The 27,108-nt window shown below is 27.2% G+C and overlaps 1 protein-coding gene across 1 annotated transcript; it reads left to right on the top strand.

Moving 5' to 3' along the window:
- Positions 1-1,989: 1,989 nt before the first annotated feature.
- On the top strand, positions 1,990-25,779 carry LOC134837337 (RYamide receptor-like). The gene is made up of 11 exons (XM_063852709.1): positions 1,990-2,025; positions 15,060-15,204; positions 17,234-17,436; positions 17,535-17,636; positions 17,723-17,769; positions 22,016-22,137; positions 22,192-22,286; positions 24,523-24,648; positions 24,818-24,918; positions 25,051-25,141; positions 25,207-25,779. The coding sequence occupies exons 2-11, from the start codon at positions 15,105-15,107 to the stop codon at positions 25,777-25,779; spliced, it is 1,560 nt and encodes a 519-aa protein (XP_063708779.1). The 5' UTR covers positions 1,990-2,025; positions 15,060-15,104.
- The last annotated feature ends 1,329 nt before the right edge of the window (positions 25,780-27,108 follow it).

Genomic DNA, 27,108 nt, shown 5'->3' with positions numbered 1-27,108 from the left:
CTTTAACTTTGTTCAACGTGATGAAACATATAGTTCCTCCGACTGTTTAAATGTGTCGACGTCGCCTTCAATGGTAAATAATTTATTTGATTTGATAGGATCTCAAACACAGGAAATGAAAAAAATAAGTTTAACTAAACTCCCATGACATGGCGAGACATTGGTTTTTAAAAAAATAATGTTAAAAAACACCTGGCACCCCCATCGCTTACTTTTCTATGCTAAAAATGCAAAATTATTCCGATTTTCTCATTCAAGGTCATGTTTCGCAAAAAACTAATATTTTTAATTCATTTTGCGTTAAAATGCAAATTTTTTTTTCTCGAAAAAATAAATATTTTTTCATTCAGTTGAATGGAGCTATCTTGCGTTTCTACAAGTAATGTTGCCAGCTCATATTATCACCTCGTTCTGCATGCACAAAAAAGCAAAATATTGTCTAGACCGGCAAAAGATGCGCGCAAACGCAAACTCTTCCCCTTTACGAAAACTGTTCCGTAAGTTGCTCATCCATGTCGGTTTGCAGCATTCCATGGTTCTGTCATATGTTTCGTGTGTCTACAAGTGAATGTTATTATCAATGTTTTCCATTCCATGAATGAAAAATTTTGGCGAGTACGGTTGGTTGTGTGTGAATGTGCTGCAAACAAGTGGATCACAGCGAAGAAGAAAATCTAAACTACATTTCAGACAATCTGCTCGCGATAGTCTAGTGAATCGGTTGTGTTTCTCGGGTGTTGGTAAATATTATATTTTACTGTAGCAACAAAAAAATTAAGATAAAATTATACATCGAATGCGCCAAGATTTTTTTCTTTTGAAAAGAATTATTTTTTTTTTACAAAAAAAAAAGTTGGAATAAAAAATTATAAAGTGACAATAAAATAATGTGAAATCAATGGATTTGTTCAAGTGAAAAAAAATACTTTTGTGGAATTTTTAATTCAAGTAAATTCAATGAAAGAAAAAAAAATAAAATACATTAAAAATTATTAAATTACATTAAAATTAATGTTTTAAAAATTAAAAAAAAAATTAAAATAAAAAATTTAAATTAATTTTTTTTACAAAAAATAAAAAATTTTTAAAAGACAAACAAAAATATTTTTTAATAATTAAATTTAAAAAAAATAAATAAATGAAAAAAAAAATTGTGACTTTTTTACTTTAAAAAAATAAATAAATTTTAATTGAAAAAAGAAATGCCAAAGGAAAAATTTCTTTGAATTGCTATTAAACATTTTCCATTAAAATGCATTTCCCTAATGACGTCTTCGGAAATTGCAGTGAAGGAAAAATAAAAATTTTCCATGTGTAAAAAACAATAAAATTTTTTTTATAAATTTTTATCATTGAAGAAGCCAATTGTTGACATGCAGACGTAAAATAATAAAAAAGAAACTGTGCGTAAAAATTGTTTCAAATAAAATAAAATCACGAATATGAATGTTCAAGAACCAACAAAAAAATATAAAGAATCATAAAAAATTGCGAATAAATTTAATTTTGCTTCCATAAATTCTACATAAGAAATATTCGTTCTGCAAATAAGCAAGAACAACGTAATGCCAAATTAAGTTTGTCGTCATCTCACGCAATTTATGACACACAAAAAAAATAAATATGTAAAACACAGCAGTGGAAAAAATTAGCATCTCTTCAATACAACAATAATAAAAAATCAAAAAGTGACATTATCACCCCTTTAAATTCGTGTAGAAATCACATTGAGGCAAAAATCAGATAAATTTGTGATGAACAAAAGATGACAAATGGAGAGTTCTAGCTGAGTTTCCTGTCACATTCGTGTCTCTAGGCAAAAAATTTTGTGTGTGTATAAGGAAATGCAAATAATAAACGAAAAATTTTTGTGAATAATAATGAACAGCTACGTCGTCGCTGTTGACGTGGGAGATGTATCAATCAAAGATTTGCATAATAACGAATATATTTTTGTGACATCATTCAGGGTTTAGCAGCTGCTGTTTAAAAAAATAAATTAGGAGTGCGCGCTCTTAAAAAAAGGTAATAAAATCAAGTGCTCTGATTTATCCCTTTTTGATATTTTTTATGTTTTTATAATTTTTTTTTGGTTGGGTAAAGTGCCAGAAAAAATGAAATATGTGCCAAAATAGGGACTAGCTTAATATTTTATTCAAGCATTTTTTAGTAGCAAAAAACGATTTTATGGAAATATATTTTTTTTTGTTGCGGAAGAGTAATTGAATGGTGAAGGGAGTTAAGTAGAAAAACACTAAAAAAGTTCTATTTTTATTTTAATTATTCAATAAATTTTAATTTAAAAGGAAAGCTTTTAATGTAAAAAAATAAATAAATTCAAACAAATCATTAATTTTCCGATATTTTACTAAAACAATCAATAATTTATTAAAAATTAAGATGAATTATTGGAGTAATTAATTAAAAATAATCTATGTAATTAATAAATTATATAATTTTTTATGTGTAATAGCAACCCAAATTAATACTCATTAATTTAATTAACACAAAAAAGCTGTATCAAAATTTGTTGGATTTTATATAATTATTTTAAAAACAACAAAACAACCAAAATTTAAATTTATGTAACTATAAACAAGTTATTATGTTTTAATGTTGAATATGATATATGTAATTTTCTTTGAATTTTGTGGCTCAAAGCTTTTAAACTTGTTGATTATATAAGCAGATTGTTATTAAAAGCATTCTATGTTATTTTATGGTTTTTCAATTTTATTGAATTGAAAATATAACATATTTATTAAAAATTTAAATTATTTAAATTAATTAATTTAATTTATTAAATTAAAAAATTAATTTATTGAATTGAAAAATTAATTTATTAAATTTAATTTTAGAATTTTAATAGCTTTACAAAAAATTCAAAAAGTTTTTCATTTAGGCCGCTATAAAATTATTTCCAACTTTTTGTCCCAAAAACTTTTTTTCAAAATTGGTAAAAAAAAATTTTGAAATACTTTTTACTACAAAATGAGAAAAATTTAATTGATCAATATTTTTGTTGTTAGGTATCACTTTATCTACAATAAGAATTTTTATTCAAAATTTATTTCAGAAAAATTCAACTAAAAAATTGAAAAGAATATTTCATAAATTTTTTTTTTTTAATTAAGTTCAATGATTTGTTAAAAAAATATTTTAATAGAAGAAAATTCGTGTAAAAATATTATTTTTCATAAAAATTTTTAAAAAATTAAAGAAATATGAAAATACACAAAAGACAGGTCATTTGTGATAAAATTTTCAACTTGTTTTTTTTTATTTTGCCCCATTGGATTTTCGGCTTGTGAAATGAAACATGGGACAAAAAGTTAAAAAAAATTGTGGAGCGGCCTTTAAAACTTTAAAAAGAGTTTTTTATCGCAAATTTCATGAAAGCAATCATATTCTAAACAAAAAAAAAATAGTTGTAACAAACTAACTTTCTTAATATTTTTTTATAAAAATATAAAGTCATTGAACCTCAATGCACCATAAACGTTTATTTCATTTAACGTTTTTGAGCAAAAACAAAATGCACGAGTTTATAGCAAAAACTTTAAGCACCTCAAAAGAAACGTGCAACGATGAAAAAGACTTCCCGGGGATCACGTTCATACATTTTGCACGATACTTTTTACATTTTTGTCCGTATAAACTTCCATTTATTATTTTCAACTCTAAAAAAACTCAACCTGTTTGACTTAATAAATAGGTCAAATAATGCTTATATGTTTTATAAACTCTGAATAATGTTACACTAAAAACATCATGACCTAAATATTTTATTATTACTATGAAGGTAATTAAAACTCACAAAATAACAAAGAAAAAAATTCGAATTTTTATCTTTTTTACTTTTAACATTAGGACATATTAAAAACACAACAAAACATATTAACTTTTATTTTTTGCGTTAACATAAAAATTAATTTTATGATTCACATAAAACGTGTCTCGTTTGTTTATTTCGAACAAAAAGTACAAAAGGACCATCCATTTTTTTTTCGTTTCATCATATTCTGACAGTTTTGGTTAGCCCGCAATAACTCGTCAAGAGGAATCATATTAATAAAAAGACACTTCAAAGACCTTCATAAATCGAGCATTATTGGAATTGACATCTTTTGTTTTTGCTCGTGTTTTGCCACGAGCATCAGTCAAACAAAAAAAAAGGAGTTTCCTTATTTAGTGGTTCGAACAAAAGATAAATGTGTAAAGCATTTTTTGCCTCATAACCTCGGGCTTTTGAAAGTTTTCTCACAAGAATGTACGCAAAAAATGCGTGTTTTGTTCTTTGATCATTTTAATGAAATTTTACGCGTTGTCGTTTTGTCGTTTTTAAGCGACGAAAAATGCAACACGTCTCCTCTTATTACATTTTAAAGCTAAAAACATAAATTAATTCAATTATTCGGAGCTCCTTTTAACGCATTTTTTTTTCCATGATATGCTAATTAGTTCCCTTCACTTCAACGGTATTCGCGCGCGAAAAGTGACATTGAGAAATTTATTTTCATCTTCTTGGAAGAGGGAAAAAAATATTTTTTTTAAAAACTTTCTTATAAATCACTCTTGACGCGGCACATGAATGGATGGCTGCCACGATGAAGAAAGAAAAACAGATACTTACTGTTCCATCATGCAAATTTTTTTTGAATGAAAAATTGGAAAACGTGTTGAGTGAAATATTATTCGCATTAAGGAAGATGCATGCATGGAAAGAGAAAACACGCATGAAAGCGTATTAAAACGCAGATAAAATCCATTTTTTCTTAACAAGGATGGGTTAAATTGTTTCGCCTTTAACATATTTTTTGTTTAAAAATTTTCCTTATTGCTCTTTTATTGTTTAAAAATAATCATAATCGGTATTTAAGTATTTCTTTTTGGTAAATTGATTGATTACACGGAAGTCTTATATAAAAAAAGCCTTAAAAATACGTTTCCTGCCTTTAATTATTTTCGCGCACACAAGTTCAATAACTCTTCCCCCTATTAAATTTAAAAAAAAATTATTGCTTATCTTTCGTCAACAGGATGTCCAAACAGTTTGATCTGGATAGCGTAACAGCTAATATTGGCATTCGTAAAATCAAAGCAAAACCCAAATAAATAAAGTTTGTCGATGATTTCCCTCGTTAAATCTAATCTAATTTAAAAAATAGAAAGAAAAACGCAAAAAGGATGTAAGATTTTTTTTTGCAAATCCGATTTTTGTCGCCTCTTTGTCAAAGTGATGCTGACAGGAAATTGAATTGGACCACAGAAGATGACATTTTCCCTTCAGTACATTGAGTTGTTATATATGATGAAAAGATGAACAAAAGTAATCAATCAAAAATTTATGCGTGACGCGAACAAAAAAAAATCACTCGTATTTATTCAAATGATATTTAAATTTGTGCGGTGCCGAGTCACTCAATATGCTGCGGTGACAATATTCACTAGATTTTTTAATATTTTTTTTGTGATTTTTTTTTTACTGATGACGTTGGCGCTGTCAACTGAGGCAATAAATTGCCTTTTCTGCAATCAATAGTGAAAAATGGAGACGCATGGTGATTTGTAAAATATTTTGTTCGAGAACAAAAATCATTAAAATTATTATTATTATTGGACGAATGTCACGAATATTGAAATGAGATAATTGAATTATGTTGTTTACAACTCATTTTACATCGTTTTGTTTGTAACGGCGATAAACAAAAATTTTATGGGATTTTTTCATTTGTGTAAAATTATGATGTTGAGGGTGATACAATTTTTCAAAATGTTTTGGATATCATAGTTTTTCAAAAAATAGGTATTAGAAAAAAATCGAGTATCAAGAAGAAGAGAAAGAACCACTTTAAATAAAATTTCATTAAATTTTGTTCATCAATTTTGAAAAAATAAATATTAAAAAATTACCTAACAATAATTAAAAAAATAATTATTTAAAAAAAAAAATTAAAATTTTTAACTTCAAAAAATTTAAAAAAATGGGAAGAAAAAATAATTCTTTTAAAATTAAAAAATAAAAAAAATAAATAAAATAAAATAAAATTATATTTAAATAAAAAAATTAAATAAAAATTAAATTAAAAAAAATAAATAAATAACAAAAATAATAAAAATATAACAAAAAATAAAATAAATAAATAAAAAAAAAAAATAAAAAAATTTTTAGTTTTTGATATACGATACTCGATATTTCTCTTTAAAATTTTTAAAATAATTAAGAAGGAAAATTTTCAAAACATTTTCGATAATTGTATCACCCTGATATCATTTATTATGCAATACGAGAGAAAAATCTTGACGCCAATTAAATTGATTGTTCTGTCAATGAAGATCTTTGACTTTCGCAATTTTCACTTTCACATCAAATAATCTCGATTTTTAATCTTTGATGAGTAGGTAGTAGTAATAAAATAATTACACAACTGTTAGACACTAAATTTTATTACTTGTTTACCAGAATTCGCTCCGTCAATCCGGGGGTATTCAATAAATTTTCGTTAACTTTTGTGTTTGTGTGAGAGAGAGAGAGAAATTTTTAACGATTTACTAGTTCTGGATGAAAAACAGACAAATTGACGATGTAAATCATAAGTAATTGCTGTCTGCCGGTATAAAACACAAATTTTAATTGCAAAAGATAATCTGTTGGTGATTTGCTGCGATTTTTACGACTGCACTTTAGACAACAATGGAAGCGAATTGCCTTGATGTGTCAAAAATTTATTTATTGGAACAAAGTGAAATGTACCGTAAAATTGCGATATAACGGTTCATGGAAATTCTTTGTGGAAATTGAAAAGTTTTTTATTGACCATTTTGGTGACACAAAAATCGTCAATACAAAGTTTTATTATGGGTTTTTTTCTATTTTCTAATGAATATTTTTATTCGCTATCTTATCAAACGCCATAAAAGTTTATGGATAAAATTGCCTTTTGCTTTGGTTTCGCAGAACAGAAGGTTCAATAGTAACTGACCTTTAATTTGTTATTGATTATTTTTCTTCATTTTGACATAAATTGAACTAATTTAGCTTCTTTGAAATCAAAAACGATGCTTTTGATGACTGGACAATATTTAATTGCAAATTGCATGCCATTCTCATAAATGTCGAATTTATTGGCAAATTTTGTTCAATATAACTCTTGACTGACATTTTCAACTTTTATTGTCGAAATTTGAAATAAAAGACAAATTAAACATGAATTCGACACGATTCTCATCATTGCAGATTTATCGCGAAATTAATAAAGGAAGTTCGTGCGCGTGGCAAAAATTATTATTTCACACAACGCAACACAAATAATTGATTTAAATTAAAATAGTACGTGAAATTTTTGTATGAGATAAATTTTGAAATTTTATTTATTATTAAATAATTAGATTTTTGCTTCTATTCGATGATTTCCAAAAACATTTGAGACTCCAAAATTTTTTTAAAAAATATCGAGTAGAAACAAATCTTATTTTTATATTAATTTATTAAAAAATAACAAAATTTATCTCATCATGAATTTTCACGTATTATTTAATTTAAATCAATCATTTTTGTTGCGTTCTGTGAAATATTAATTTTGTGCTATTTATATAAATTTGATTAATTTATTTCGCATTGAATTTTAATAAAATTACAAATTCTTATAAAAATATTTACTTTAAAAAAAAGTTTTTAATATTAAAATTAAAAAAATCTTTTATTTGATAAAAATAAAATAAATAAATTGACTGACCAAACAATAAAACTCAAATAAAAAAAAAGAATAAAATTTAAAATAAAAAAAAAAAAATAAAAATAATTAAGTTTAAGTTAATTTAAGTTTCTTTTCCTTCTCTACATCTTTTCAAAAATCTTTCGTTAATTTATGTCGTTCATTATATGTAAAATCCCAACAAGAGTTGAAGTAGTTTTTTTTAAGCTAGAGCACTCAAAATTTCATGTCATCTTGTAAATTCATCGTTTCATGAATAAAGTTTATAATTAATTAAAATAAAATAAAAAAAAAATTAAATTTAAAAAAAATAATATTAACAAAAAAATTTATTAAAAAAAAAAATCTAACAATATTCTTTTAAATTTTGAATTTATGACCATCAAATCAACCAGAAAATACGATTAAACTTGAACACGCTTTTTATATCTTCACATCACATTTTCCAATCAAACGATTACATTTTGTGTTTAATACTCGGATATTGATCACGAGATTTAATGTGGTGCAATATAAACAAGATGGACATTTCACACTGATATTACTCTCATGTAGCAATAATATTATTGTTGTCGTTGTTTTACTCTCTGTGTGCTTTTGCGGCACTTTACATGTGAATAAATTTCTATTCACTTCTCTCGTTTGGAATTAAAATTAAACAAAAACGGATCAAACGAAAATATCTGCGATCAATTAATAGACACACACTCGAAACAACAATCATACACACTCACATATTTGTGGATAAATAAATTACTTAATGGGATTTAAAATAAGCGTGAAAAACAAGCAATGCGAAAATATCGCGTGTGAAAATATTTTGACAGCACATTGTTTGGCTACAAATCCGCGTAAATTACTAGAATATTTTCGTTAGTAAGTTAATAAATATTTATTGCGAACATTTATGTCAAACAGGTAGCAAAAAATTTCTGTTTGCGTCATTTGATTGTTTGATAACTTTTTTTTTGTATTAAAATCAAAAAAAAGTATCATTTTGTGTTTTAATTTTTTTTATGGTGAATTTTTCAATTGCTTTTATTTTATTTTTTTCCATTGCTTCAAAAGTTCAATTATTTCATTGTCACTCAACCAACCCATTGATCTGATTCGCAATTTGTAATTGAGTTTCCATTGTTTAAAAAAAATAAAACAAAAAATTGCACTATCCAGTATCTGATTAAAATTAAATTCAATAAAAGCGAGATGCGGATGTGATTTTTTCATCAGCTTTTTTTTTCATTTGTTCGTGATTTGTGTTGTTTTTATGCCAAATATCCTTTAAAACAGAGGCAGAAAGGAATATTGGCCCGATTATTTTTAAAATATTTTTTTTTTCTTCAAACGTAAAATTTTAAGGGTTTTTATAAATTGAGTTTTTAATGGATTTTTGTTAAATTTTTTAATTAAAATTTTAATAAAAATATTAATTTTAAAGTATTTTAAATAAAAAAAATATAAATTTAATATTAAATAAATAAATTAAAATGTCAAAAAATTTTATTTGTTCAAAATTACTTTTTTCCCAAATCCATCACTGCTTAGAAAAGTTTTAAAGCCTTGGGCGATCAATACCACGTGTAAATCGAATTCAATCAGTTTCGTATTTTCCTCAATATGTTATTTGTTTGAAAAGAAATACGTAAAAAAATACACATAAGATTTTTAAAAGTCTCTTATTTGCTTTGCACTTCTCTTTCTTTTCTTTTTTTGACTATTTTTTTTCCTTTACAACAGCAAATAAAAGTCTCACATTCAAGTATCGTTCCCTAAAATCCCTCAAGGGAGTGGGTAACAGAATAAAAGACGAAGATAAATATTAATAACGAATGCACATATGAAGAAAAATCGATTATTATATTGGCGTGAATGTGTGACCAAATTTATTTGATGACCATTTTTTGCGTATCAAATTTTTTTTTCGCTCTCATGTGTGACTTGGACAAATATTGACAAAATCGTAAATTTATTCCACAAATCTCTTTGAGTGCTTTCTCGTTTAATATTGTCACGGTCGCAATTTGTTTTGATAGAGCCAAATATTAATGGAGGTTGTGTCACTTAATGAGGGATAACTTTGAAAGCACGTTTTAGTGACTCATATTTTTTTTTTGGCGGATGAGTTTTTTTCCGGTTGTTTGGATAAATTAAATGAGTTGCGCTTGCACGAAATAAAAGTTGGCAAGTGTTAATTAAAATATGTGAAAATACTTTGGACGTGATGTTGCTTACTTTTCAAAAAAAATTTTTTTTTAATTATTTAAAAGCAAAATTCATCAAAATTAAATTAAAATTAAATAATCCCATAAAATAAAAATTTTTGTCTAAACATTAACCAAAATATTCATTTAAAACCTTCAAAGTTATGAAAAACTCATAAATATTTCTGTGTGGAATTAAAAATTACTGAGAACTCTTCACTTTGTTTAACACCATAAATGTTGAAATTTCTGAGCAATTGTTTCAAAAATTTTCCTTGTAAAGTTTATAACGCTCTTATACCAAATAACTTCTTTCTTCGGTGCTAAACTGTGAAATATAATAACAATAATGGCTGTAATGATGATACATTTTAAACCGAAAATGTTCTACAAATGTTTTAATGGTGCAAAGATATGCTAAATAAATGCAAGTTTTTGATAAGTTTATAATAAGTCTTATGAAGCACTTTTTTTTCATAACGCCATAAAATGCTTTACAAGCGAAAAAAAAGTGGTTGGCAACACTTGTCAGAGCTCTCCAACTGCAGTAAATCAGCAGCGTACCGCACATATCAACGTGTTTCGTAAAAGTTTAATCACCATCCGGTACTGTTTCCTTTAATACAAGAAATATAAGTTTCCTATATTACGTCAAACGCTAAAAGAAGCGGAAATGTGATCAAAAAAGAGGGAAAAACATTTTGCGAAAGAATTTGTTCAAGTTTTGTGTGGGTAAGCATGATATAAAGAGAGAAGCATGCACAAGAACATGATTTATGCACTTTTCTATGCATTGAAGGCGTTGAAGAAATTGGCGTAAATTACTATAGGAAGCTTTACTTTTTGTGAAAAGTTATTTTAATACATCCTACGGATTGAAAAGGGTTGATATTAACTTTATTAAAGGAGTTAATTCATTTCCTTAAGAAGTCAATTTAACCGCTTATGAGATAATTTGAATTCAGAAAAACCCTTTTAAATTCGTAGGGCCCTAAAATAGCTCTTATAATCTCTCGAGATGTTAATTTAACCTTGAGAGCTTTGAAAAGAGTAATTCAAAAATTGGACCTCTTAATTAATTAAAATTATCTCTAAAGGGTCAAATTAACCTCTTAATGGGTAAAATGAATCATTAAGTGTCCCGAGCTTCGAGACAAAATGATACGCCATCAACCGACAAGAAACTTGAGATTCGAGCGCTTCTTTGAGCTGTTGTTGTTGTTTTTCTTTCCATCATTTACGATGATATTGCGGCGGTTTTTTGGCTAATTCGTTTAATATCACTTTTTTATATACTTATTTCGTTCATCACATATTGTTTGGCCTTAATTTTAAAAGTCTCTAAACTATCATCGTCTTTATTATCACATATCACAGTCATTTTGTTAAAATAATTCAATGGGATTTATGCCAACAGTGGTCATATTAACTGGTTTTTTCACCCCAAACAATGGATAATTATATTATTGGAGTTTAATAATGGAAGCTGAAACATTATAAGATTGAGTTGGTTAGATCTGAAACTTTTTATAGATGTTCTTTGTCCTTTAACCGTTTTAGTAGCTTGTACACAAATGAAATATCTGCCTGTAATTTTAAGAAATCTGTACTGTTAGAATTAAGAAATATCCATTAAGATGAAGACAAAAGGATGGGTTTTATTCAAGTGGTTATCCAATATTGGCTTTTTCACCCCAAGACTGCTGCTTTTTCTGTTGCACTTCGACGCCAATTTGATCTTTTGTACTCCAAGAGATTATATTAATTCATTAAGAGGTTAAAATAATCCCTTTTAAATCCGCAGGACAACAAATTGAATATAATGAAACTTATAAAGAGAAGATCTTATCAGAAAATGTTAAACTTGCTCATATGCAGGTAATAACCTTCATTAGAAATTACTCTTAATAAAATAACGTATGAAGAAATCCGTACTTAATATGTAAGTTAATGATTATTATCATATTTTCCATGAATAAATAATTTGAAAATTTTCCATTGGCGTACAAAGTCCAAGAAATGTAATTAAATTCGATCCTCATCATCATAATATAATAACAAAAATTAAATTATTCATCGATACTCCGAAAGGTAAACAATATAATAACATTATTTGCAAATAATTTTAAAGTTTTACAATGTTCGATATGCATCGAAATGAAAAATAATAAATACAATGATAAACATTTTATCCCACGGAATTTTAAAATTTCTGACTTGAGCTGCATAAATTATTGAGTTTTAAATTTTCCATAATTTTTTCACTATTGATAAAACTTTTCACTGGAAATTTATCATTTTACATAAATTCAAAATTTAATCAAGTCACAAGAGAATAATTTTTAATGAAGCGAAATTAAAAGATAAAACTCGTTTTTTTATTCTTCTCAGACAAACAATGTTTTCCGGCACAAGTTTAGTTTGCCAAATTTTTTCACATAATTTAAAGAATTTTATTCCCGTATGTTTAGATAGTCATTTATTGCATTAGCGTGATATTATCCGTTGAACAGTGCATTAACAGTTTTTCTTCTTTTTATGCTTTGTTTGTATTTTTCCTCAAGTGTTGATGCTCGCTTTTGTATTTAAAACATGAAAAAATATTTTTTTTGTTCTCAAGAAAAAAATAATATTAAAAAGAAATGCCGTGACTACGAATAAATTTCACAAAGCGTATTTACGTTAGAAAAAAAAGCAAAAATAACAAAGAACGATGATTTTTACAATGGGAAAAAAAAGAATCCCGATCGAAAATTAGGTCACTTGGATTTCGGAATCACATTAACTGTCGAAAAAAGTAATAATCCATCAACGCTTAGGAGAAAAATTCAATTTAGAGAGATGTAAATAAGATTTATTAGCAAGTCTACTGTACATAATGATGGGTTTTTGAGAGGATGTGCAATATATTGTCATTACACCAACTTTGCAAAGGAAAAAGTTTGTTGTTGATGCGAACAAAAAAAATCAAAGATTGACAGCTTTAATGACGGCGCGCTTCGACAAAAAAAAACAATATTAGCGCCTGAAGGAAACTTTGAAAGTTATAAATGAACTGCGATCTCCGCAAAAGAAAAAAAACTGGGACAACCGCTCTATAAATAGAAAGTTTTTGCTCACGTCTTCTCGGAAAAAGGTAAAATTCTACAAGAAAATTCTCTTTTGAGTAACTATGTGCCTCATAATAGTTCATCATTTGATAAAATTTTATCATGAAGGCGTGCTTACACCAAAAAAGTCTCAATTTACGTTTCACTTGTCAAAGACAAATGTTGAATGTTTGAAAAAAACATGTTTTTACAGGGTTTTTCGTACGAGTTATGGTTGCTTTAAAGTGAAAATGTACTATTTTACACTTAATTTCGTAGTAAAAAGTGCATTTGTCTCTATTGTGTATTGCTTTTGAGTAAATTTGCCAGTAACAAATAGAAAACTTCACATTTATTTGAACAAGTGACTTATTTATCACAATGAAAATGTAATTTCTTGATTTTATTCTGAAATAAATTTAGTTGAGATATTATTTTAAAGTCACATTGTTCAAGGAATGTGTTTTTTCAACTTACATTTTGTAGAAAATAATATTTTAAAATGAAAAATAAGGGAATAAAATACAAAAAATTCAAGCTTCAAAAAAAATTTGCCACAGTAAAATAAAGTAAATTATTATTTTGTTGCACATTTTTTGTGATATTTTTTAAAATAAAGCGAATAAATTTAATATTTTTATTTTTTGTCGCTTCCTCCTCCGATTTTGTTGAAAAAATAAATTCAAGAGGAAAAAGTGAATGGGAACGAATTTTAAAATGTTTGGGCAATTTATTAATAAAAAATTATGAAAGATTTTAATTTTTATTCAAATCATACAAAAAAACGAACTAAACTTGCTTAAAAATGATCCTTTAGGCCGTTATAAATTTTTAATTAATAATTTTATAATTTTATTAATTTTTTTTTAGAAAAAAATTTTTATGAAATACCTACTATTTAATTCATTTGATAAAATTTTTCAAAAAAAAAAAAATAAAATAAAATAAAAAATAAATTTAAAAAAAGGAAAAACAGCCAAAATAGATCATTTTTGATGAAATATTCTTGTAAAAATAATTTTGATTTTTTTTTTTAAATTTTGAGATAAATTTAAAAATTATGTAAACTTAACTTATTAATTTATCTAATTTATACAATCATCGTTTAACTTAAAAAAAAAAAAAAAAAAAATAATTTTTTTCTTATTCACCCTTTTATTAAAAAAAAAATATATATTAAATTTATTCGCCTAAATAAATTTAAAAAAAAAATGTACAAAAATATCATTGAAAATAGGAATTATGGGTTCTTTAAAGATTTTGTTCTAGAAAATATTCTAAATATAAATTCAAACTACTCCAGCTTTTAGTAAAATTAAAATCCTCATGAATTTTTCATGACTTTCTTTCTCAAGGGTAGTTAATTTATAATCCCTCAATTACAACAGATTAAAATCTTTTTAACCGACAAAATGTACAATCATAACAAATTAAGCTTTTGTTTTTAATCCCTGTTCAATCCGCGAGATTTTACTCGACCAACGGTAGTCAAACGCCGTGTCACATAAAATATTCATTAATTTCAAGTATTTTTTTTTTAATTAAAAACTGCTCCTGACACACTACATTGCAACAATTACATTCCATAATTTATCTGTTATTTCAACATGGAATGCAGTTTATTTTTTCATTAAATCCTTATTTGAATATTTAAATGACAGAAATTAAATGTTTCACGAGAAAAAATATGTTATCTGTCACAAAAAATAACAAAAGATGACAGAAAAGGGGCAATTACCTTTCACTTACCTCATTAGGGGGTCATGTAACTTCTGACAGGCTGTTAGTTACCGATTTTCTTCTGATTCTCGGTATTAATGCGTTCGTTGTCATTTGTCGGATTTCCATTTTTTTGCGTTTGCCTTTCTTTGTGTGTCAATCATTATCGACCTTTTTATAATGAACTCGATGAAAAAAAAAGTTAAGCCGATTAATTTTTGTCAATTCCAGGAATGAAGGGACTGTAGAAAAATGATAAATTTCTAATTTTTTTTTCTTCGCCTTTCTTCGAGTTTATTTAATGCTGATAACAGAATTTTTATTTTTCTTTGCAGTGAGCAATTTAAACGAATTAGGTGAACAAAAGAAAAGGGGAGAAAATGGACATCACACCAAAAATCAATGAAAATTCAACGATTTATCGGTTACTCAACGGGAGCATAAATGCCACAAACGACTATCAGATTATCCGTGAAGAAGGTAAATTTCTGTGTGTTTTTTTTTAATTTTAAACGTGACAAATTTTTGATCGATTTTCGCATAAATTGTCTGCTTTCTAATTAAATATAAACCTCCTTGACAGCTAATTACTAATTCACAACTTAATCTTGCTCATAAATTTAATACAGCTCAATTTCGTCGTCGTCTTCATCGTGATTCACCTGCGAGTTCCTACACTGCCTGACTGAATTTGTCGTGCAGATTCTAATTAAAATTTATTCACAAAATTAAATTGAGCATCCACTTTTCCGTGTGTTTCAAGTGGTTTCGTTAAGCAGATGCTCCGCTTGAAACATGAAACGCAATTGGCGTTAATTAAATTGATGGAGTTTACGTAATTTAACTGCAAAAGAGAGTTTTTTTTTTCGTTCCGGACTTCAATTAATTTATTCGATGGAATGTTTGAACCGCAATTCGATCGCTATGGCAATACAACCTCTTTTAACTTCACAAAGTACTGATGATATTTATATCTTACTTTAAACTTTTTCTCGCGATGTTCGATAATTTGAATGGATGTTATGATGTTAGAAAAGTAACACTTCTTTTAAGAAAGTCAACAGGAATTTTCTTCATAAGTTTTGTTTAAAAAGTTGATTTTCTCTGTGGTTCGTTTTTCTTCTCGTTCGTGGTTTGTAAATATAATTGGATTTAAAACAATAAAAGTGCTTTAATTTTAAAAGTTTTCCATGCAATTTTATTGCAAAACGGCAATGCTGTAGCGGAAAAAACACATATTTTTGTTTGTTTTCTCGTGTTTTTCTCCTAATTTTTTGGTAAGCGGTGGATAAACAATACACGAAAACAATAAAAGGGATTTTAAGTTGAGAAATAAAAGAGTTTTATTTGATTTTGTTTATTGAAAAATTTCTTTTCAATTGATTTCTAGTATTTTTAATGCCGATTGAACTTAATGTTCTTACTTAAGAATTGATTGTTTATTTATTTATTTAATTTATTTATTTATTGCAACAACAGGTTTAAAACCCTTGGCTACATAAAAACTAATTTTCATTTGGGGCGAATTGTTTGTTCAATGTTAAAATTTAAGCTTAATAAACTTAAGTAGAAAATTTTAAGTCAATTAAGTGAGTTTCTTTGACTTAAGTCAAAGTTATAAATGACTTAACGTGACGTAATGGATTTAAGTTCTGAGCTTAGTGAACATAATTTTAAAAAAATTCTCAAGGTCAAATTGAAGGTCATAGAAAATTTTAACATTAAAAGCTTAAAATATTATAAGACTTACCTTAACTTAAGTTTAAGTCAAAATAATATCTACACTTAAGAGCTTAAGTTTAAACAAAACTCAATTCGATCACAATAGGTCTTCGGACCGCGGTGATGCATCCTCAAACCTAACCTAACTCAATTGATTTCTGATTTTTGTTTAGAACTTCGAGAAAAAATCAGGGCTGCAAAAACTTAAAACTTAAGCAATGTGACTAAATCTTGAACTTGAGTTTTTGTTATAAAAAATATTTTGACAATCAAATTTCGACTTAAGCTAAACTTTTAAAAAAAGTTAAAATAATTCAAAAGTGAATTTTTCTTTTAATTTATAAAAAAAAATTGCAAATAAAAATTGTAGTTTAAGTCAATTCATTTGACTGCTTAAGTTATAAGTAAAAAAGTTTTGTGAATTTTTTTGACTTAAGTCAGAGGGACGTAACTTAAGTCAATTTAACACAAATTATTATCCGGACCTGAATTTTTTATAAAAATTTTTTTAGCATGATTTAATAATCCCGGTTAAATACATTTTTTTTACACGTGGACTTAAAATTACATCCATTGTCAATCCTTTTTATTTAAATTCATTTCATTTCAAATTCAAATTCTTTTATCGCAGCTCTTAATTCACAGAGCGAAACCACTTTAGAATTTTTCTCGTCTTTTAATATTTTTTCCCTGTTTGCTGTCACTTATTTTTTCCCGTTACCCATCATAATTTTTTCTCTTCACTATATTTTTATTATTTTTTCTTCTTCCTTTCTTTTTTTTGCAGAAATGCTGTATGACGTGCCTATCTCAATAATTGTGCTGCTCTCACTGTTCTACGGCACCATCAGCATTCTCGCCGTTGTCGGTAATTCACTCGTAATATGGATCGTCGGCACCACGCGACAAATGCAAACTGTTACAAACTTTTTTATTGCAAATCTGGCGTTAGCTGACATCACAATCGGGATGTTTACCATTCCATTTCAGGTATGTGTCATTCCCATTTTCCCTTTTATTAAATAAAATTATACATAAGACGTCAAACGAAACAACAAATTTTCATGTTTTATTTGATTCCGTTTCAGTTTCAAGCGGCGTTGCTGCAACGATGGAATTTGCCAGAAATTATGTGCCCTTTTTGTCCGTTTGTGCAGTACGTTAGTGTCAATGTTTCCGTATTTACATTGGTAAGATTGGAATTTTTGCGGAATAGAAAATTGGAATCTGATAGATTTTATTTTATTAACGTTAAAATTCAAATGCGACATTTCAGACTGCCATTGCCGTCGACAGACATCGAGCGATATTAAATCCCTTGAGGTAAATATTTGCATGGTTTTAATTGCAATTTTCGTTACTTTGCTTGTGTTTGCACGCAAAAAGAAGTACCTTAAAAGAGAAATTAGATTTGTTCGTAAAAGTTAATGGCAAAAAAGGAAATTTGGCGCGTGAAAAAGCGAGAAACAACGCAATTTTCTTCTAACTAATTAAGTTTTCTGCTTTGTCTCTAACGACAAACTATTTTTCAAGAAAATTAAAGTATCAAAACTACAACAATTTCTTTCCTGTTTTTTCTTAGAAGTGCTCTCAGTGGAATAAATTCTGTACAAACTATTTGTGTCACTGTAGGAAAAAGAGGTTAAAAATATTTTATAAACTCCTTTGCGAATATTACAGCGAAATTGTTCATTGTTTAAAGTAGTTTACAAGTCAAATCTCATTAAAAATTTAACAATTTGTCAAAAAAGCAATTTAATTTAATTTTTTTATGTTTCATGAACTCACTTGAACTTTAGGATTTTCTTTAAAAAATATCTCAAGAAAAAAGGACAAGAAACTTGAAAAATCTTTTAAGCACGCTTGTCAAGATAAAACGATTAAAGGTCATTTCAACATTCAGTCCAAATGTTCAAGTAAATAGCAGTCGTACTTCTTTTTAAATTTTAAAGTAAATATAACACTGTTTAACAAATTTTTTGACGTTGCTTTAAAAACTCGGAATTGAATTATTATAGAGGACTAAAAAAATCGACATGTAAATTTATTTTCTATGAATTTTTGAAAATTATGAAAAAAGGTTCTTTTTGCTCCGATAATTTTAAAATTTTCAAAATTTTTTAATTAAATTGTAATTGATTTTTGCAAAAATTGTTTCTTATCATCTTTTGATAAAAATTATTTTTTTTTATAATTTATAAATTGATTTATTTTGAAAGTTTCAGATTTGCTTTAAAATAATTTTATTTTATTTAAAAATTTTATTCTTTATTTTAACTATTTTTAATTTAAATTAATTTCAATATTTTTTTTTTTTTTTGAGAAAATGAATTATTGAGATTTATTCTAGTTTAGAGCAAAACTGAAAACTTTCAAAATTAATTAATTTATAAAAAAAACTTAATTTCTATTAAAAGATGATAAGAAATAACTCAAATAATTATTGGCAAAAATTCCAATTAAAAAAATTAAATTATCCCTTTCCCGGTAAAAGGAGAAAATTTGGAATTAATTTTTTTGAATATCTTTAAGTTAATAAAAAAAAAAGCCAAGGGTTTTAAATTATAAAGCAAAAAGACAAAAAGACACTTTTTTCATAATTTTAAAAAAATTCATAGAAAATAAATTTACATTTCGAATATTTTTTTCTTCCTCTTCCATTTGCATTCAATTCCAGCAATGTTAAAGCATGCCATAAAATTTGTTAGACGGTGTTCTTTCCTCAAAAATTCTTCTAAATAAAGAAAAGAAACTAAATCCTGATGAATTTAAGTTGGATCAAATATATTTTTTTTCTTTTGAAAGTGATACTAGTCATTTGAATATCCATAGGAACAAGACAATATAAGTATTCTTTAGCTAAAAAGGACAAAAGAAAAAAATAAAATTCATTGTTGTTTGAAACGAGTCCACGAACTAATCTTACATAATAAAATCTCCGACAAACAAAAAATAGCACCGATCAATTTCAGACACAGGGATCCTTTTCCGGCTATAAAAAAGTTGTTTTTATTGTAAAAAAAATATGATATACTCAATAACTTTATCAAATTCATATGAGCTCATGTGCCATGTTCTGTTCCTCTATGACAAAAATAGAAGAACAACAGAATGCTGTTGTTGCTTGAATTTATGAGTGCCCGATATTGGGTTTCTTTTAGTTTAGTGCTCGTTCGTGTCGTGTAAACTGTCTTGTCACGATGGGCATTGAGGTTGTTTTTACACAATACTAACAATTTTCCTGTTTTGGCTTATCCCCCCATAACTCGGTTGTTTAACATGGAGCACTATTTTTTACAATGCTTGACTTTCACCTCGTTAGCAACGCATTCAGGAAATTCATGTCATGTAATTTATATGAATACAATATTAAATTTCACCCCACAGACATATCTGTATGCACTAAAAAAAAAAGTTGTGGCAGTCGCAAGGTTATAACTTTTGAGAATATTGTTCAACTCTTTGAATTTCTTCGAAAAGTCGTGTGAACAAGTTTGTTGTTTATAGCCCTGATTCATATCACGGTGCATGAAAAGTTATTTTTCTCTTGCAACAAAAAAAATCAACTGTTCGGAACATTTTGTGTTTATCGGAGGAGAACAGAAAAAACTTTTGGGTTTCATCACATGTTCATACAGTGGAATTAATTTTTCTTATCTAAATATTCGCTGAGTTTAATTCTCTAATGGGAACTTTTTGTCCTACTTTCAACTTTCATTAGTTTTTATGATATTTTCAAAAGTTCAAAAAGGTCTTTTTATTCGAAAAACATGCGTCATTATACGCCAATATCGCCACTTCAATTACTGAAAAGCGACCAATATTGAAACTGCCACTTTGGTGTCTGTTTATAATCTTGTTTTTGTTCGCATAAATTTAATGTTGCAGTCTAATACGTTGCTACATTGTACAGATGTTGCTCCTCAGTTTATGTTCACGACAATTGGCTTAGTTAAACGGTTGATAAAGCAGACTGTGATTATAATTATGAGCAGCCAACACCAATGAAGTGTGCCATTTTCGAATATTGTTTACCGAAATTTGAGCTTTGTATGTCTGGCGCGTGGAAAATAACATCGATTGCAGTTTGTTACCTTCATTTTAGAAAAAAGGATGTTTATGTTTTGCTTCTTTACTGAGAAAATATCAAAGAAAATTTTGTTTTCCTTCCGGATGATATTGTAAAAATACTTGTTATGCGATGTTCGGAGCTGATTGAAGATTATTTTCCATACGAGATATGAGAGTGTTGATTTTTTGCGGAATAGTCTACAGTGCGTTCAACTAACTTTTACAATACAAAAAAAAAATCAACTTTTGGGAATTCAAATAAAAATACTTGAGTAATAATTTATATTTTTTCTGAAATTCGTGGTTTTAATGAAACTTTTGGAGTAAAAATAATAAATTTTTCGGTTTTACTTCCTTTCTTATTTTCGTCTCTTTCGAATGAAATTTAAGTTTAATTTTTCGAAAAAACAAAAAAAATATTTTTATGCAAATGTTTCAGAAAAAATTTGCTAAAAAAGGAAAAGTAGATTCTTTATAAAAAGAGAGGAATTTGGAAAATTAAAAACTTAAAAAAAAATATTTATTCTTAAAAATATTTCAATTTTTAGAAGATACCTATATTGAAATTTAAAAAAAAATGCCTTTATGCTAATGAAGCGCCATTTACTCTTTATTTTTAAAAATATTTGTAAAAAAATTCAATTTTTAGTAAAAGTTATTAATTTACAATAAAAAAAGTTAATTTAGCGATCTAGTATGAAATATAAAATAAAATTAAGAAAAATAATGACGAAATAAGTTAAAAATTAAAAAAATATATATTATTTTTATTTATTATAAAAAAAATTTTATAATAAATAAAAATAATATATTCTTTTTGGAGAATATTTTTTTTTAATTTTTATTATTATTAAAGTAAAATTTTATAAAGTTAGACAAAATAAAATTTTACTTTAATAATAATAAAAATTAAAAAAAAAATATTCTCCAAAAAATATATATTATTTTTTTTTTATTTATTATGAAAATTTTTTAAAATTTCGTCTGTTGCTAGGTTGCCATTATTAATTTTTGATTAATTTTTTCGAATAAAATCTGAGCTCACTGTACAAAAATACGTCATAATACCTAACTTTCTCATATCTTGAGCAAAAGCCGACTTTATTCAATGTGACTTGTGTTTTTTCTATATTATTCGCAAATATCCAAAAAATGAACACAAAACAAATGGCCAAACAATATTCTTGTTTTAGTTTATCCGTTTTTCCATGAAGTGCAAAAATAGAGAAAAGAAAAGCTCTTTTCACGAGAGAAAATTATTTCTTTTACCAACACTCTTTGTGCGATAAAATCCGATTTCCCCGTATTAAAGCACAGCTGATAGTTCTAAAATAACGAAAAGTTTGCGAATTCGATGCAGATGTTGGTTTGAAAATTTCTCCATTCAACTTTCCTTTGACTGCTTTGCCTTTTTTTGTTTTCTTTTGTAAAGAAGTGTTTTTGCCTCAGTAATTCCAAGTTGAAATATTTAATTGAAATCCCACGTTTTTTTTTGCAGAGCTAGACCATCAAAGTTTGTCTCAAAGGCTGTGATTATTTGCATCTGGGCATTGGCGATAGCGCTAGCAAGTCCAATCGCGTATGCCTTACGTGTGCGGCAATTGGAGGAATTGTATGAATGTAAGTATCTAAAGTTTTTTTTTCGAAAAAATCATTAAAACATTTTTTTTGTAGCACAAGATCTCGTCCAGAGAAAACCTTTTTGCCAAAATGTGAATTTATCCGAACAACAAATGCTTATTTATCGCTACACGTTGGTGTTTGTACAGGTAAGGAGACTTCATGACATTTTTTTTTGGTGTGTGAATGACATTCGATTCCAACGTTTTTTTTTTGTGCGACAAGGGTGACACATAAAAATAAATGCGTCGTTAAGTTGTAGCATCGACCGCGACATTATTGCAGACACTCGAGAGAGAAAATGATCAATATCGACATTTGTTGCTTGTTTGCATAACGCCATCAATGAATAACAAACAATTTGCGTATAAATAGATGACTCTTGAAGCATGTCCTCTTATACATGTGCTTATTGGAGTTTTTTCCACAAACATTGTTGATTCAAAATAAATAGAATATAAATGCGAAAAAATACTGTTTTTTGCATATTTTGTCACAAATTCGACAGTTATACTCATCAAAGTGCACATAAGCCGATTTTCAACTATGGCACGTGTAAAAAAAAATATTTCAAGTGTGAACTTATTTCTCCATTTTTATATTAAAATATCATATTTTTCTTTTATTTTGAGCATCTTCATACTTATTGCGCTTTAAATATTGAAACTGAGCCTACTATTGTAGATAATAATATTGCCGAGAGCTGTAGGTGCAAATATTTATTGTATTAGATCGTTGTTGGGGCGTTAAAGCGAGAAATATAATAAGAAGTGATTGAATATGAAAGGAGGCACCGAGCCAATAAAAATAGGGAAACAAGTATTGGTACGGAAGTTTATGTTTCTTCAATGTTTTTTAACAAAAACTTTGTATTTAAAAATTTAAAATATTTTTCTTCCTTTTGAATTTCTTTAAAATATTTTCTTTTAATTAAAAAAAAATACGTGCCATGAATTGAACTGACAAAATTAAATTTTTCATATAAAAACCCATTTTTAATTAAATTATTTATTTTATGATATCGATTTATTATTACCAAAAATAGCATTAAAATAATGAAATAATATATTTATCATTTTTAATTAAATTTTAACGAACTCCTTTTTAATTTCGAAAATTGAAATGACAAAACCAACACAATCACTTCAAGTTATTTTATATGACCAGCGGCTTATTTTCTCATTCAACATAATTACATATTGTTCTCAACTCTTGTCTCTCAATTTTTTTTACCGCATTTCAATTTTTTTTAAATGCGGTTGTTCGCCCGTTTGTCCGTGTATCGTACTAATTTGCCATTTTTCTAATTTAATCACTTTATATTGAGGTATGAATTAGCGGGTTTGGCGATTTTTTTTCAAAATGACAAATTTGACAGCGAAAATAAAGGCGAATTACATAAAAGTGAAAATTTTCAGAAAAAATCGGAAAATTTTCAGGCAAATCGGAAAAACTTTAAAATTTTAAAAATTCAAAAATATCAAACAACGTAAAAAGTAAATATTTATTAAAATTTTTTGTAAAACTCTAAAAATAAAAAAAAAAAACTGTAACTGAACACATTGAAATGCGCTTAAGCCATTCGTTATAAAAAATGCTTTTCACTCTCTTTTTTTGTAATTATATTCATTTAACAATTTTCATAATAATGAAGAGATTTTTCTCCCACATTTTGATGGTCCGCATCATGTTCTTTGTGCAGAATGTCAAAATGTTGCATTCAAATACTTTTCTGTACTTCCTGCTGTTGCCACATCCTGTAGCAGTGCAAAAATCATGAACTGGACAAAAAGTTTATTTTTTTCATATATTTTTTAATAAACCTACAAAATATAATTTGGTAAAGTGCAACGATTTTATAATACATATTAAAATTTAATTCTATCAAAATTTTAAACTTCCCTGAATTTGGTTAATTTAAAATTTCCATCTGATTTTTTTGAATAAAATTTTTTGTAAAATACCTAGACCAAATTCTGACAACCTAATAATGAGGAATATTTTCATGTTACATAATATTTTTATTAAATTCCTACGTCTCATTGTATAGTGTTTTGATAAATATGGGGAAAATTAATAAAAAAAATTAATTCTGGTACATTTGTCTCGAGAAATTTCTTATATACGATTACGTCATTAGATCAAAAGATTCTTAAGTGCCAGTGTCAAATATATTTAAGAGAAAATTAAAATAAATTCAATGTCTGCTTTGAGCAAAGAAAATTTTCATTAAAAAAATAAAATAAATACTTTGCAAGAATATGGGGCCTTAGGTGAATTGTTGACATAGGTACTCGTCGAATCCTTTTTCCAATTTGATCAAATAATAACAAATTTTTTTGTTGTGAAATTCAATTTCAACTTTTTCTGTTGTTTTGATTTTAGTATATCATTCCGGTCTGTGTCATCAGTTTCGTGTACATCCAGATGGCGGTGCGTTTGTGGGGATCCAAGACGCCTGGCAACGCTCAAAATGCGCGTGATTTGAATTTGCTGAAAAATAAAAAACGAGTAAGTTGATCCTTTTTAATGAAAATTTATTTACCAACGACACCTTTTTGCACTTACATGCAAAACAATGCCCCCCACCCTTTTACTACATGACATGCTTTATTGCCATCCTACATGCGAAACGCACGTTTCTCACTTCTCGTTCTCGATATTTATATTTAATTAACAGGTGATCAAAATGTTAGTTGTGGTCGTTATATCATTTGTATTGTGTTGGCTACCGCTACAGACATACAACATCCTGCAAGTTACATATCCCACAATTAATGAGTAAGGTTTTCACCCTCATTTTACCCTTAATAATTGTTTTGTTTTTGGTTGTTGTTGTTGTTTTTAGTGTCATATGTGTGTTCGTTTGACCCGAACAAATATTTTATTATTTATTTACAAATTTTCGCACAGGTACAGATACATCAACATTATCTGGTTTTGTTGTGATTGGCTCGCAATGAGTAATAGCTGTTACAACCCTTTTATCTACGGCATTTACAATGTAAGTAAGTTTGGGATTTCCATTTTTTTTGGTATTTTAATTGAATTTTTCTCCCTCTTTTGCAGGAAAAGTTTAAACGGGAGTTTAAGAAACGTTGCCTTTGCTGCAAGTTGGGGTTCCACGAGACTCTGCCAGACTACGGAGACAAAACGTGCACTTCCATGCACACGCGCGCCAGCTCAATCAGGTCGAATTGCGCCAATTCATCGATGCGCGTTAAGTTTCCCATAAATATTTATCACAACTCCACTTATACTCCGGCAGGCTTAACAACAGCACCGTCACCTCTGCATGTCAGTAGCAACGGACACAATCGCGTGAGAAATGGCTTGCGTTACAATAATGCGGGCATTGCAACGACCGAACTGAATTGCAACAGTGCGCGCCACAAAAATCATCACAATGCGAGATGGCAGTGCAACGATGACAATGACGACGACGAGTATCGGGAGTTAAATGGCTCGACGGAATGCGCGGAGAGATATAGCATGGTTTATCACAAAGTCGGTGGTGCATCGACAAAGGGACCGCCCGGAGACAATAGACAAATTTATCAGCAGTTTAGAACGAGTCTCGTCGACAATAATAACAAGTGTTTGTGTAAATATGACGACGACGAACATTATGATAGGCTGTAGGTCGAACTTTTTTTCGGTGTAAGAAATATGCCACACGGTAATAATAAAGATAACGTGCCTACGGGACTTCATTCAGAGTAATGTTGTTATTTTTCCTAAAATAAAAAAAAAAGAAAATATCGTTAACTTTGCGCTTTTAAACTTGTTTAGAACAAAAAAAAAACTTTTTAATCCATTTGCGCGATTTTTTAATCTGATAAGTAGAAGTAATGTAAAATAGTTATTCATTTGCATTTTATTATTAAAGCAACCAAAATTTTAAATAAACGTTCGCGGTTTATACCAAAACCAATAAAACTAACCATAAATTTCACCGAATTACTAAATGTAAAAAAAAATGCTGTAAATAATAAATTTCCATCTATTTCTCGGAAAATTTTAAATAATAATTTATTTGTACTGCAATCTGCGGGGCTAAAACCAAAATAAATAAATAAATATTACTGAAATTGATTGTTAGCTTTACAAATACATCAATTAATAACAAAAAACAAAATTTCCATAACGTAAACAATTTTTGCGGACAAACTTTTTAAACGTGCCATTTTCATAGAATATAGACTAAATAAAAATATCGTGCTCCATCGTGTTATTTTGACAAGTATCAAAAACAAAACAAACTGATGTACCTTTTGTGCTTTACAACTTTGTGAACATGTTCAACACACAAAAGAATAACAAAAGCCACCACAAAAGTGTTTTTATCGTTTAGTCACGACTACACTCCAACGTATAATAATAAAAAGGAAAAGAGGAGAAAAAAATAATAAACAAAGCCAAGTATTAGAAAGCTATTTGTTTTTGATAACACATACTATTAAATGTGTGCCGAAGTAACAGGAGAACGAAAAACGCAAGTGAAGAAAAATTGTCTCTGATTTGCGAAGAAAAATTGTAACGTCAATAAATTGTGGCAAGAAAAAAAACATACAATGCGAAAATTGTGAAAAGAGGAGAAAAATACAATAAATGTGAATCAATTATTTTGATGAAATGTGTTGTTGTTTTTATTTTTTGTGGGCAAGTATTTAAAAAAAATTTTCTCTTTACTGAGAAAAAAAAATCCCAACGTTTTTAATTTTTTTCTTGATTCTTCTGAATGGCTTCAGGTTGTTCAATGTATTTTTTTGTAATTTGAAAATATATTTTTTTATCAGAAATATTAAACGAAATTTTACTTTTTAACGAAAATTTGCTTTTAAAAAATTCAAATTTTGGCGCATGCCCTTTTAAGAGTTTTAGGAATAGAAAATTTATCCTGAATTTTAGTTATTGATTCATAGATGGACTTATTTTTGATTTAATTTTTTTTAATCATTCGTTAAATAT

The sequence above is a fragment of the Culicoides brevitarsis genome, chromosome 1 (assembly GCF_036172545.1).
Source record: "Culicoides brevitarsis isolate CSIRO-B50_1 chromosome 1, AGI_CSIRO_Cbre_v1, whole genome shotgun sequence".
Taxonomy (NCBI): Eukaryota; Metazoa; Arthropoda; class Insecta; order Diptera; family Ceratopogonidae; genus Culicoides; species Culicoides brevitarsis.
Note: the sequence above shows the minus strand (reverse complement) of the source record. Positions and strands in the feature narration are given on the sequence as shown.